General features: G+C 45.2%; 1 protein-coding gene across 2 annotated transcripts in view; it reads left to right on the top strand.

Annotated features, from left to right (window-relative positions):
- FBXW7 (F-box and WD repeat domain containing 7) overlaps positions 1 to 12,668 on the top strand; it is a 190,993-nt gene that overhangs the window by 155,915 nt on the left and 22,410 nt on the right. Inside the window, exons 1-3 of one of the 2 annotated variants that reach the window (XM_040600206.1) lie at positions 1,396 to 1,638; positions 4,157 to 4,239; positions 7,224 to 7,365. In XM_040600206.1, coding sequence (XP_040456140.1) covers positions 1,483 to 1,638; positions 4,157 to 4,239; positions 7,224 to 7,365 — 381 coding nt within the window. In that variant the 5' untranslated portion in view covers positions 1,396 to 1,482. Of the gene's footprint in view, positions 1 to 1,395; positions 1,639 to 4,156; positions 4,240 to 7,223; positions 7,366 to 12,668 lie in introns of those variants that run through there. The other variant, XM_040600199.1, reaches the window with a different exon arrangement.

Here is a 12,668-nt window from a genome sequence, read left to right as displayed (position 1 = left end):
AGGATCCTGTGTGCTGTGGGGGTAGTGATTTTGCTGTACCTTAGTGTGCTAACACCTGGCGTGCTAAAGTACTAATACATGTGAGAGGTTTTTTTTTTAAGTACTGAAGGTTGTGGGGAAAGCAATTCCACTCCTTCAGCTGCATGGGTTTTTCTACTTTTCTTGTACTATTTTGCAAGATAAAGATGGTTTCCCCTCAGGTCAACAGGCACTGACTATGAGTTTGCTTCTGCGTGAGTGCATCGGTCTGGAGGGCTGCCCAGCACCCACCGCACCTGCGGAAAATGGTCAGGGGATGCTGCGGCTTCGGGTCGTGCTGTGGGTACGCTCTGCTCTGAACTTGGACAGAGAACTTGGCGGGCGGGAAAACAACGGAAAACTGCAGAAGCTGGAGTCTCTTGTTTGAGTTGTCTGTATAGAAACTGAAAAAAAAAAAAAATAGGAAAAGCTGCCTAGCTGCTGTGCGTGTTGCAGGTATCAGTCTGGGAGCCCAACCGTACGTCAGGAACTTCAGTGCCCTTGAATCGAACCGTCAGGGTGAACGGAGCAGATTTGTTGATGTGCGCGGGGTAGGGGATGACCGGGGAGCGTTCGGGAGCAGCGACCCCCAGGGCTTGCCGTGCCGCTGGGGGAACGGGCGGGGGCACCTAGGGCTGCAACCCGGCTAGGAGCCTGGTGCCACCTGCGGGCTGCCTTGAGCGGGGGCGGGGGGGGGCTGCCCCAGCTGTGCGGGGGGTGTGCCCGCCTCGGGGGGAAGCCCGGGCCCCGCTCCTGCCTCCGCAGCTCCCCGCGGCCGGGCCGGGCAGCCGTACGTTACCGTGTACCGCGCCAGGGCCGGGTTCGGGGCTCCGGGACCCCCGGCCCTCGGAGCCCGGGCGCGCTGTTGTTCAGCCCAGCGAGGGTGCCTGCCCCGGCAGGGCTGTGGTGGCGGATTTCAGCCGATTCCGAGAGAAACCGCGCGGCCGGAGGACTCGTTCGCGCCCGTCCGCGGAATGCGGTCACGTGCGGGTCCGGCCCGGCTGGCCGCGGGCGCCGGTGTAATGATAATTAGTGGAAATGAGCTTGTTTTGCTCCCGCTTGCGGGACCGTGAAGCGTGTGGCGCGGGGGAGGGGGAGGGGTGGCGAGCGAGGCTCGGGGGGCCGCGGCCGCTGGGCGGTTGGGGGAGGGGGGGGGGCAGGGAACGGCCCCGGCCCCCGCCGCGCTGTGCCCGCCGCGCTGTGCCCCCCGCCCTGGCCGCGCTGCCGGGGAGGGGGCTGCCCGGGGGCTGCCCAGCCCGCAGTGCCGCGCCGCCGCTGCGGAGGCGGGCGGGGAGGGAGGGACGGGGCGGGCGCGGGGGGAGGCGGGGAGAGGCGGGGGGCGGGCGCAGGGGCGGGCAGGGGGAGCCGGGCGGGCAGGGGCAGCGGGGCTCCGCACGGCGCAGGCAGGGCAGGGCCGAGGCGAGCCGGGCCGAGCCGCGCCGCCGCCGCCCGCCGTGCCCGAGCATGTCGGCGCGGGAGGCGGTGACCTACCTGCCGGAGAAGGGGCTGTACTGCCAGCGCCTGCCCGGCCGCCGGGCCCGCGGCGCGCCGCAGCCGCGCAAGGGGAAGCGCGCCGACACCATGGGCTTCTACGGCACCCTCAAGATGATCTTCTACAAAGTGAGTGGGCGCCCCCCGCGCCCGGCTGCGCCCCCGCGGAGGGGGGGGGAACACAGGGGGGGCGGGGGGGGCCGGGGTCCGCGGGGCTGCCGCTGCAGTGTGCTGCCGGGAGGGCGCTGGGTGGCGGGCGGCGATGCGGAATACAGTTTGCCGCCCCCCCCCACACCCCACACCCCCCCTTTAATTTTTTTTTATATATACTGCAATCTCAGTTATTTCGACAAACAAACGTCGTCTGGAGGAGTTGTGTTCTCCTAGCGACAGATTAAATATTGATGGGGATGTTTGCTCGGCGGTTTCTGTTTTTCGGTTACACAGATCCCTTACCGACGTTTAAAAATCTTGTCACTAGAGAAAGTTTTATCTTCTTCGTATGTTTAAATGACGTTTTTTGACCGTGTATTTACTTGGCACCTTCTGAGATGCTGAAAGCCTGTCGGTGTGGTGGACCCCGGGAGAAAGTTCCCTAAAATACCTGAAAAAAAAAAATCAAAAAACAACCAGAAGAACTGGGTGAAATCACTATTAGGCAACGGAACAGAAATCTGCATACTGTTTTCCTTGCTAATGCAAAAGAGTAAATTACTGTAGCAGCTTGTGTTGCTGCAGGCTTCGTACTCCTAATTTTCAAGGTGTGCTTTGGGAAGACTGCATCTCCCTCTCATGGGAAGCAGAAGAGGAATACGGTGGTGATGGTGATGATGATGGTAACCTCTCAGAAAGGCAAACTGGAAATAAATAAAATTTTCCCTTTATCAAGAAGAATCCTTTCTGAAAAGTCTATCATCAAATATTGAGATTTATGTTCAAACATCTTCCTTACGCTTCCAGTAATTTTGATGCTTTGCCTGCCTAGCACAGCGATAAAAGATGGTACCCGTTATTTTCCAGTGATGCTTACAACTGGTTTTCATGGGGGGAGGGGCACAGGGGGCTGCTCCTCCCGGGGCGTGGGGAAGCGGCAGGGGTGAGGGTGGTGGTTCGGCGGCGCTCGGGGCGCTCCTGGCTGAATGCTGCTCTGGTGAGATGCTGCTGGGGAGCGTCCCGCGTGAGGCAGGAGCAAGGAAACACGGCTACAAGGCAAGCTCTTTGGGTTGCCTCGTAGCCGTTGCTGTCAAAACGAGACTAGTTAATCTCCGTTCGCTTTTCCTTTGCAATCACTATAGAAGCAAAACACAAGATCTTCAGTGACTGTTTTGGGGGAAGGCCATAAAGGTATTTGAAAAGTAAAAAAGAAAACCAAAAAACCAAAACCAAAACAACAAAAAAACACCAAACGAAAAAACCCACCCACCCAAACCACAACAAAAGTATATGGACTATAAGCTTTAGAGATTCCTGGGGTTTTGTGGTGTTCTCTTTTTAGATAGGTAGAGTGATACAGGAAATGCTTAAATAACAATGTTATAACGTAACATTAAAAAAGATCAAATCAGTCACGTAAGAAAGATGCCAACTTTTAAACCATTGTCTTAAATGTGATATTTTTTTTAAATAAAGGAGTAAATAGTTAAACTAAAGCCTGAATTGTAATGCAGGTAGTTCATGTATTTTGCAGCTCACAGTTGTAAACAGCATAAGCATTCTTCTGCTGGCTGAAGTGCTCTGGTGTATCATGTCTTAAAAAAGGAAAACCAACAAAAAGCTCAAGATATTGTGTTTGGCATACATGTGTTTCACTGGATCCAAAAGCCTGGGGTTAAAGATTACCCAAATATGTAGAAAGTAATCTTTATTCGTCTGAGTGGATAAATACAGTTTTCACTGCTTTCCATCTCTTTGGTAATTTTTGTAGACTGGCTTCCCCTTGTAGCAGCTGCCCTGCTCATTATTTGGTTTTGATCATACCTAATTGCAGGTGACGTTTAGGACTTGAGGTGTAGTGTTTTTCATCCTTACCCTTCTTGTAAAAGTGTCAGTTAATCTGTCAGTCAGTTTTACTGCAGTTTTATAAATGTTTTCAATGTACAACTTTAAAATAAAAGGGTAAACAAAAGAAAAAATATATTTTAATTACTCTTTTTTTTTATTAGACTCTAATATGAATATTTGGTTTATAATGCAGGCAGGCTACCTACAATTTTAACCATTTCCGTGAGAGTCCTGAGAGGCTTAGCAAGGAACCTGAACACAAACAATGAAGAGGTTTGGTTGGTTTAGTTCTTTCCCTCCCCTCCCAGGAGAGTAGAGGGAAAGCAGCTTAGTAAATAAACCAACGCAGAGTTCTGCGAGTTTTTTCCGCGTTTGAAATTTGGTAATGAAAAGAATGGCATTCCAATAGATTGTGGACCCTAAAACAGCAATAATATGTACATGCACCATATCACATGTCTATCAAATATTGTTGAAGCTAGAAAGTCAAGTGCTGCTTTATGTCAACTTGTGAGTGTTGTCAACTTTGTTGAAATTCCACGTTAAAGTGAAAGGTAAAAATGGATTATTGTTACAGAAGTACGCGTACATAAGGCTGGTCATGTAACTAAATCCCTGTTGTTACTCTTTTTCCCTCACCTTGCAGATGAAGAGAAAGTTGGACCATGGCTCCGAGGTCCGTTCTTTCTCTCTGGGAAAGAAACCCTGCAAAGTCTCAGAATACACAAGGTAATTATACACAGTAACAGATCACTGGATCCCAATTCTTGTGTAAATCCCGCCTTTCCAACTGCTAAGCCTGATTCATGGCTCCTCTCAATGTTAAAGCGCTGTAAAGCAAAGAAGGGGTGGTATTAGCATTTGTATATTGCTCAGCTGATGTAAATTGTGTGAACTGAAGATGAGTTTTAATGAAGTAGCCAGACTTGCATTTCTTCAGTTGAGGTTTGTATTTCATGCTAAATATAGCATGCCCATTTACTTAGAGACTTTTTGAGGGCTGAAGCCTTCCTGGGAATAAAATCAATCAGATTTTGAAAAAGGGACATAATGATAAACCCTAAGACTATTACAAACTGTGATCAAATGTATCACTTCGCTATGGTAACAGGAACGAGGGAATGGAAATTTCTGTAGGCAGAGCAGACCATCTGATCTTAACAGAACACGCACGTATCTGTTACCCACAAACCAAAGTATTACGGGCTCTAGTCTGCTTTCTTACTACTCCGAAATGGTACCGGCTCACAGAAGTAACTGCTGCTGTTCCGGTCAGATGCTTTGTAGAGTAAAGCACTCCTAAATGTGAAGGCAGCGGTAGGGTGAGGCCCTGGCTGCACGCCTCCCAACTGCAGTTCGTACTGTATAGTTGCCATAACAATTGTGCTCGCGTGTCACGCTGCTTCCCTTCCTCTTTGAATTTGTACCACTTGATGTTTTTCCCGTTAGAAATATCGGCCCTCCCACAAGCATTGCACTCGCCTCCCAAAGTTGTCTGGGGGTGTAACTCCTTGTGAACACCCTATAGTAGCGTTCAGTCGCTAATGGCTCTGTCAAAAGTAATTTATATTGTATTTCCCTTCCTTGCAGAGGTTTATCAGGTGACGAGGGAGGAGCTAGGACAATGTGGGGAGACGGGTGCCAGGGTTGCTTTTCAGATGTGTAAATGTTGTAGTAGAGAAGGAGGGGCGATGTCTCGTTGCAGAGAAGCACGTGTTGCAGCTTCCATATCTCTCTCAAGCCTCCAGCTGGTAGCTTCTCTGGGTTCCTAAATCAGACTTAATGGAAGAACACTCTTGTTGGCCACCAGTTCTTTGGGTGACACACCATTCTCTGCGCTCTCGTAAGAGCAAACAGTTCGGCAACAAAGAAAGTTAACGCTTTTCATCAAGCGTGTCTGTCGGGTTCGGGGGAACCGCTGGACTCCATCTTCCACGGAAACCTGACTGGCTGTTTCAGGGGAATCAAAACACACAGGAAAAATAAAGCATGAACAAAAACCTTGGGGTTTAATCTCAGGTCAAAGGAAAGAGGTTCCTGTTTTGAATAACTGTTTTTGACTGAGAACCAGTTTACAGCAGGAGAAACTGAAGTGCAACCTGTTCTGCTGGGACAGGCTCAAAGCTACGTATTGCTCAGACTCGGTGTAAGCCAACGTTAAGAGCCTTATTTTGGACCATCGGTGCTAGGCCTTCTGCTGGATCTCTGCACAGGCGATGAGAATGAGTAAATCTGTAAAACCAGATTTTATTTTTAAAATACCATTGACATTGCTTGGATTTGGAGTCATTATCGGCATAAACGGATCCTTAAATAACATCCGATCCTCTCTCTTTTAAACTGTTTGACTTTATTTAAACAATTAGGCAAATGATGCAGTTCTTGTGCCTGCTTGTTTCCATTTTCCCTCGGATAAGACACTCTTTAAAGTTGCAGGCCTGATGAACTGTCTTTGCATATAACAGGTAAAGCCAGTAAATTAATGTCATTAAGAGAATCTTTCATCTGTGAAACATTGTTTTTATATTGGCTTCTGTTTCTGTTACTACTCAGTAAAATTAACAGTTAAAAATAAGCCCATCAAACCAATCTTTACTTTTCTTTACCGGTTTGGGTAAATGTTAGGACACACTGTGATTGTCCTTCAGAACAAGGAAGAGTACAGTGAAATATTTGTACAGTATGATGAGATAAATATGAAAATGAACCTGTCTTGCATCATTTGAAGCTATTCCTGTAGCCACTGACAAGTCAGTTAAACCCTGGAGCTCATACCTACTAAAAAACTCACAAAAGCAAAGGGTTTTTTGGAGTTCCACACTGTATTTAAATTTCTCATGCTTGTGCAAACACTACTGGAGTTCCAAATTTCCTGCTAGGGAATACAACTTGGATATTCTGTGAATGAAGTACTTTACATTACATAAAAATAAAGAAAACCCAGTCAGCTGTATTTCTTTAGAATCCTACAATAGCAGCTTAATCCCTGCTCTTTTAAAAGCTCCATCCCATATGAATGAGCCGGTTTTTAACTTGTCAGAGTGAAAAAATAAAACTGTAATTCAGGGGGCACCTTTGGCTCCTTTTCCCTCTCACCTTTAATTCCTGTGTCACTCCATCAACATTCAAACTTTAAAAGACTGTATGGAGTATTTCGAAGCCCAGTTCCGAACCACTAAGCCACTAGAACTGCTTTAGATTACTAGCTCTTTGTCAACAAAACATATTAAGGGCTAAAAATAGATACGTTTTTTTTTTCTGTTTGGCGATGAAGCAGCACTAGCACGTTTCACGTACAGGTGAGACTCTGAGCTCTGGCTTCCTCCATGACCGGTCAGGAGGCACAAATGCAGCCCAGAAGGAAAGGAAATAACTCTGGCAAGGAAAGGAATATATAAACCTGCCTCTTTATATAAAGACAACCTGCCGGCCAATTAACAGAGTGGTAATTTTTCAGCTTTGAAAGGTGATCCCCATTTTCCCCCCTAGCTGGAGGATTGGTACCGTAGTGGTAGAAGCAGGCAGATTTATGAAAGTGGGGGAAGTGACCTCTTGAGCAACCAGCAGAACAGTTTCTCATGTTACTGCTTTTGCATGAAGTTAAAGAGTTGAAGTACTGGTTGCAAATTCTGTACTAGATTTTTCGTTCTGCAATGGACTTGTAAATGTTCCTTCATGTTTTACATGTGACGCGCTTTTTATTTGTATCATAGTACTACGGGGCTGGTGCCATGCTCTGCCACACCTACTACTTTTGGGGACCTGAGGGCGGCCAATGGCCAGGGACAGCAGCGTCGCCGCATTACATCTGTGCAGCCACCAACGGGCCTTCAGGAATGGCTGAAAATGTTTCAGGTAACCAGTGCTTAGAGAAATAAACATCTGAAGCAGCTTGCCTCCACAACTGAAGGAAGAGGTTGCTTCAGTAGAAGGCGGTCCTCCTTATACCTCCCAGAATGTCATCGATTTTTGTGTACTGTTGCAAAAACAAATGGGCATCGGCTTTAAGGAATTGTTGTTCTCCGTTTCAGCTGCTTGGTGTAAAGGTTCACAAAAAATAACTGGCTTCTTGGGTTTCTTGGTAAAATAACCCTTCCTGTTTGATGCTTTCACATTTTCTACAAATTCTGTCCAACATGTAACAGCTGCCTCCATGGCCTCGAGCTAACTTGGGATGTTTTCACCTGGGGACTAGTGAGCTTTAGTGCATGTTTTGCCTCAGTGCAGGTATAACACTAAATTTTTCATGAGTCTGCTGTCTTCTAAGAATAGAAAGAAAAGTTTAGCAAAGATGGATTAAAGGGAGACTCAAATGTGTATTTTTACTGATCTTTGTGTACTGAATGCAATGTCAGCCAGTACGTGTGTACACAGCTGAAGGGAGGGGGAAAGAGGCTTGCTGTGTCTCCCCAACAGCCTTCAGCAATGCCCAAAACTTCATCTGACCGAAGCAAAGGTGTGAAGGACAGTGCTGTGCATCACTTGCACAGGTCAAAACTGAAATCGGTATGGACACCAACCCGGTAGCACCTAAACCAGTTTTGTGTACATTAATGCCAACAGTTTGGAGCAGGCCTCTGCTGCTGTGCATAACCTGTAGCGTGGAGATCTCTTTACTGCACCGTTTTGCTCTGTATTTTTAAGAAGTAGGGATGGGTCCTAGTCAGTGACTGCAGAACGGAAATACTATGTCTTCCTACCTTGATTAATCAACTGTTACTTCTGAAAACATTTTCCAAAGGAGCATGTAACTAGTATAGGCATTGTTTCTATTACTGCAGCAGGCAAAGACAGAAGAACAATATTGCAGACAGAGTAGTGAGCACCCAGCTTTGCAGGCAGAAGCGTGCTTTTGGCTTGATTCATGCTGCTACATAATACCATTGATCTCAATCACTGTCAGTTCTGAATATTAAATTGATAATGTAGAACTCCTTCCCTCGTTATTTTTACACATTTATAATGTGCTTAAAACAGTGGAAGTTTGGAATTAAGATATTCTCGTACACAGCATTCAGTTTCTTAAAAATACTCACGTTTAATTATTATGATGTATCTATATTCATAGAAATAGGGTTTTTTAACCCTTAAGAACCATATTTGAGTGGTACTTTGTACATATGATAACACAATACTGCATTGTATCTTAACATTTTGTAGTGTTAAAGCCTTTGTACTAGCAAAAGCTGGTTTGTTAACTACAACGTACAATGCGTGGTTTCTCACATAAGATTGCTAGTTATTAATAGTCACATATTTTTAAAAAAAGGTTATGGAAGGCTGAAGCGTTTGATACAGTGGCGCAGACGTGCTTGACAGTAAAAGCAATACTGTTGGCTGCTTGGCCAGGATAAGGAAAAGCCTGTAAGCCCATGCAATTTTGCCTGTAGTTATTGTTTTGGGGTCCAAGATTTGGGGTTAGTAATGTAGAAACCACACTTTAATAAATGCATCATTAGAGACTTCTGACTTCTCAAAATACTTTTTTGCTGTACTAAATGCTGATCTGTCCTCTTGACAAGAGAGAGAGGCCTCTCTGGCGTAACTGGAGATCGTTGAGTAGCACTTATTGATCACTTCTGTCACTGGTAGTATTTATTGTATTCACAAAAGGGAGTCCCTTATTTTAGAACCAAAAGCTTTCCGAGTCATGTAGCTGTATCTCAATGTTGCATCTCCTTGGCTAATGCCAAGCCACCTCCTTTTCTGTGTGCTTATTTTCCATGTGAGTTTTATGAAAGGGGCAAGTCTGAAACAGTCAAATGATAAAAGCACATTCTTGAAGTGAGGGGAGCTAGCTCTGCCCAAGGGCAGGATCAAATGACACGTGTAGCATCGTTCTTGCAGCACAAGGTTTTTCCTACACAGAAACAAATGGGAGAGCTTTCTCCTTTACGTACTGTATGCCTCCTAAGCCTGCTTCATAGCACGATCTTGTTTTATACAGAAATGCATTTCCAGTTAGTCTTAAAGCGAAATTTCCGTGAGCGTGTTAGCTGGACACACGTTTTCTCTTTCAAGTAGAACTGCCCTTTGCCATAGAAGCTGGCAGCAGCAAGTGATGCCCAGTTTGTCTGAGGTCTCACACCTGTACGTTGGCCTCCAGTGGTTCTGCTAAGTTTTCTTTTCAAATTAATTGGAAGACCACTCTTCAAACGTTAAGAAAACTTAAGATGGCCTTTAAGGTTGGGTTTCTTTAAATTTATATGTTACTCCTGCTGTTATGTTGTATAGTTGGTCTAAGCCTTTTAGTTTGAAAGTGACAAAAAACTAATGCAGAAAGGAGAAACGGCTGCACTTTCCCTTTAAAAATGAAGATATATATTGATTTCAGTGAAATGTTAGCCTGGAAAGAAAAATAGAAAAGCTTTTTAATGGGTTCAAACCATTTAATTTCTTAAAGGCCTATTTATTTTTTCTGTTTTGCAGTGGCTCTTGGCTTCAGGTCCTTTTAATATCTACTATGAGATTTTTAAAACTCGGTGCCCAAGTGTATCTTTACAAGATATCTTCTTCTAGAAGAAATTTTACTTTATTGGAAGCAGAATATATTTTTTAAGTCATCAATTGTTTGTCATAAGGAAAAGAAAATTGCCTGCATGCTAAGTTCAGTCAGAGATGGTACTGCTTTAAGAATTACTAAGTACTCTCTTAATTTTTCCTACTTCACGTACTTACAGTTTATTTAAGTAATGTGATAAAAGATTTGCATTTTCTTGGAATATTGATGTTGAAAAGTTGTTCCATACACAGTAATTATAGGCAATCACTTTGAGTCACTAGTGAATGCTATTATTTTACCTAAAATTGGAAGGTTATTTTTCTCAGCAGTTTAGATAGTGTCCAAAATGCTTTTGTCATTTCTGGCTGGCAAGAGTACTGTTCCCTGCTTTTACATAAGTAGTTGGCTAAGCCACCTAAATTCAAATTACTTACCGTTCTCCATTTCTTACTCTTCCGTAGATGCTCATGAATACATAAATGTGTGACAGAGTAGTCCACCTCTTACGTGAAGCGGGCAGTAAAGATTGTATCTTGACCAGCACTGCAGCATTTTCTGCTCTGTATCTTGTGGTGGGACCAGGTCAGGGGTTTGGTGGTTCCATCCAACCCCTACACAAAGAATGGGAGGGATCCAGGCTACAGCTGCACACCCCTTCTGGCTCGGTCACCGTTACCAGTGTGTTTCAAAGGAATTGTAGAGACTCAGAGCAGATCTCCTGATCATCCCCGCTTATTGCCTGTTGGTTTGGGTCTCAGGGCAGTTTTGATCCATGCAAACCAGGCTCCTTTCAGAAGAAACTCTTACGTTGTCGAACCATAGTGAGGACCTAAGGGTCCAAACCAGCCCCTGCTCCTCTAGTCAGGTTCACATCACCCAGGGGCCCAGACTGGGCCATGGAGATGGGTTAATGTGGGGGCTTCGGCACCAGCCGCTCCCAAAGCCCTCCTGTTGTGACCAACCACTTGCTGATGTAGACGGTGTTTGTTTTGGTGGATTTTGCTTCTGTGCTGTTTCTATCCAGGCCGAGATACCTGTGAGGTGGAAGATGGCAGGGTTCTTGGTAACTGGTCCAAGAGTCAGACAGAAGCAAGCTCCAGAAGAGCCCTTCCTGCAGGTCTCTGTAATGAGAGCCCTCCATTAACAGAACTCGGTAATGGGGAACAGCACCCTGAAATTTATCATAGGTGTCCTAAATATACCGATGATAGAAAAAGGATGTAGTTTCTGCAAACTGTAATTGTACAAATCGGAGCTGGCAGATGAGAGCTGTGCAATACAAACACGTAGGTCATGGAGGAGTAGAGGTGCAGAAATGGAAGATGATAAAAGGACAGGTGGCCAGCCAGGCAGGAGGGATGAGGTGGATGTTGTAGAAGTAGCAAAGGTGTCATTTACGTTGATTATAAAGCTGGTTTGCGTGCCTGAGAAAGAAGGGAAAGACATTTAAACATAATAGCAAAGGGGGAAAGGAAGGGGTAGTTTTCAGGCAGGTAGCACCGTGGTTGCAGGAACTGCATTACTGAATGTGGAGATGGTACGGACCACCGAAGGGCCTTGGCTGGAAAAGGAACACCTCCCTGAGATGGGAGGGAAGAGCGGGGAGGTTTGTTTAGCCATCGCAGATCATTCGAAGAGCAGGATCCGTACTCCCTGCTGGTTTTCCAAGGGGTATGTGAATGAATCCAGGAGTTACCTTTTCTAGGGGAAGTCCTGCCCGTAATAGAAGCTTTATTTTAATTTTACATTAAAACTTAAGTTTTGAAGGCAAGGAAAACCAATTAAACAAATGCATTTTAAAGATAAAGTGTGTTTTTTACAAGGATCTTCAACGTGAAGGGGAATCACCTGTTAGAAATCCAAGGTACCCGGACACTGTACCACATGTCTTGAAAGTCTCCGGTCATCTGCAGTGTTTGAAACTTTGCAAACTGTTTGGCACATCTTTATTTTTTCTTTTTTTTTTTTTTTTTTTTTTTTCCTTCTGCAAGATTTGTTTGCTGTTGTTTCTCATCGAAGCCACAAATTTATTTCTTACCCTCTCTGCTCAATGTGCTACATGCAGGTTTTTTGCAAATGGATCAAGCTCTGGGGCCCAGAAACAGTAATTTACTAGTCTTGCCTTCGTTAAGGCAAACAGTTGTGTTCATCTGGCAAGGCTTCATCCCAGTCTTTCATGTCAGACTTTTCCCTCAGAGACCCCTTACCGACTGTAGCTGGAGGTTTGTTTGCTGAAGTGAAAGACTAAGGGGACAGCGTCCGAGAGAAAACATTTTGTAGCAGCTGATTGCTTGAAAAGAGCCTTAGGAAGCTGCCTGTAGCCATCCGCTACCGCTGAACGGGCAGATGGAAGGGGGTGCTGCTTTTATTCATTAGCATCTCTTCCCCTTGTTGAATCTTCCCCCTTTCTGTTCAGATCTGTATTATATTTTAAAACTAGAAATGTCTAAGAGTAAGGTGGATTTCTTCATCAATAACATGTTCATGACTGCTAGCAATGTTTGCCACAAGAAAAAAAAAACAAAACAAGCTCTTCAGGTTGAATTGTTCTAATTGAATAATGTATATCTGCTTTATAAATTAAGGGTAGACTGACCTTGGCAATTTATACTACAAGGAAGTAGCACAGGTATTACTTTCCCTTTCTTTAATTCTC

This window comes from Falco naumanni, chromosome 1, assembly GCF_017639655.2.
Source record: "Falco naumanni isolate bFalNau1 chromosome 1, bFalNau1.pat, whole genome shotgun sequence".
NCBI lineage: Eukaryota > Metazoa > Chordata > Aves > Falconiformes > Falconidae > Falco > Falco naumanni.
Note: the sequence above shows the minus strand (reverse complement) of the source record. Positions and strands in the feature narration are given on the sequence as shown.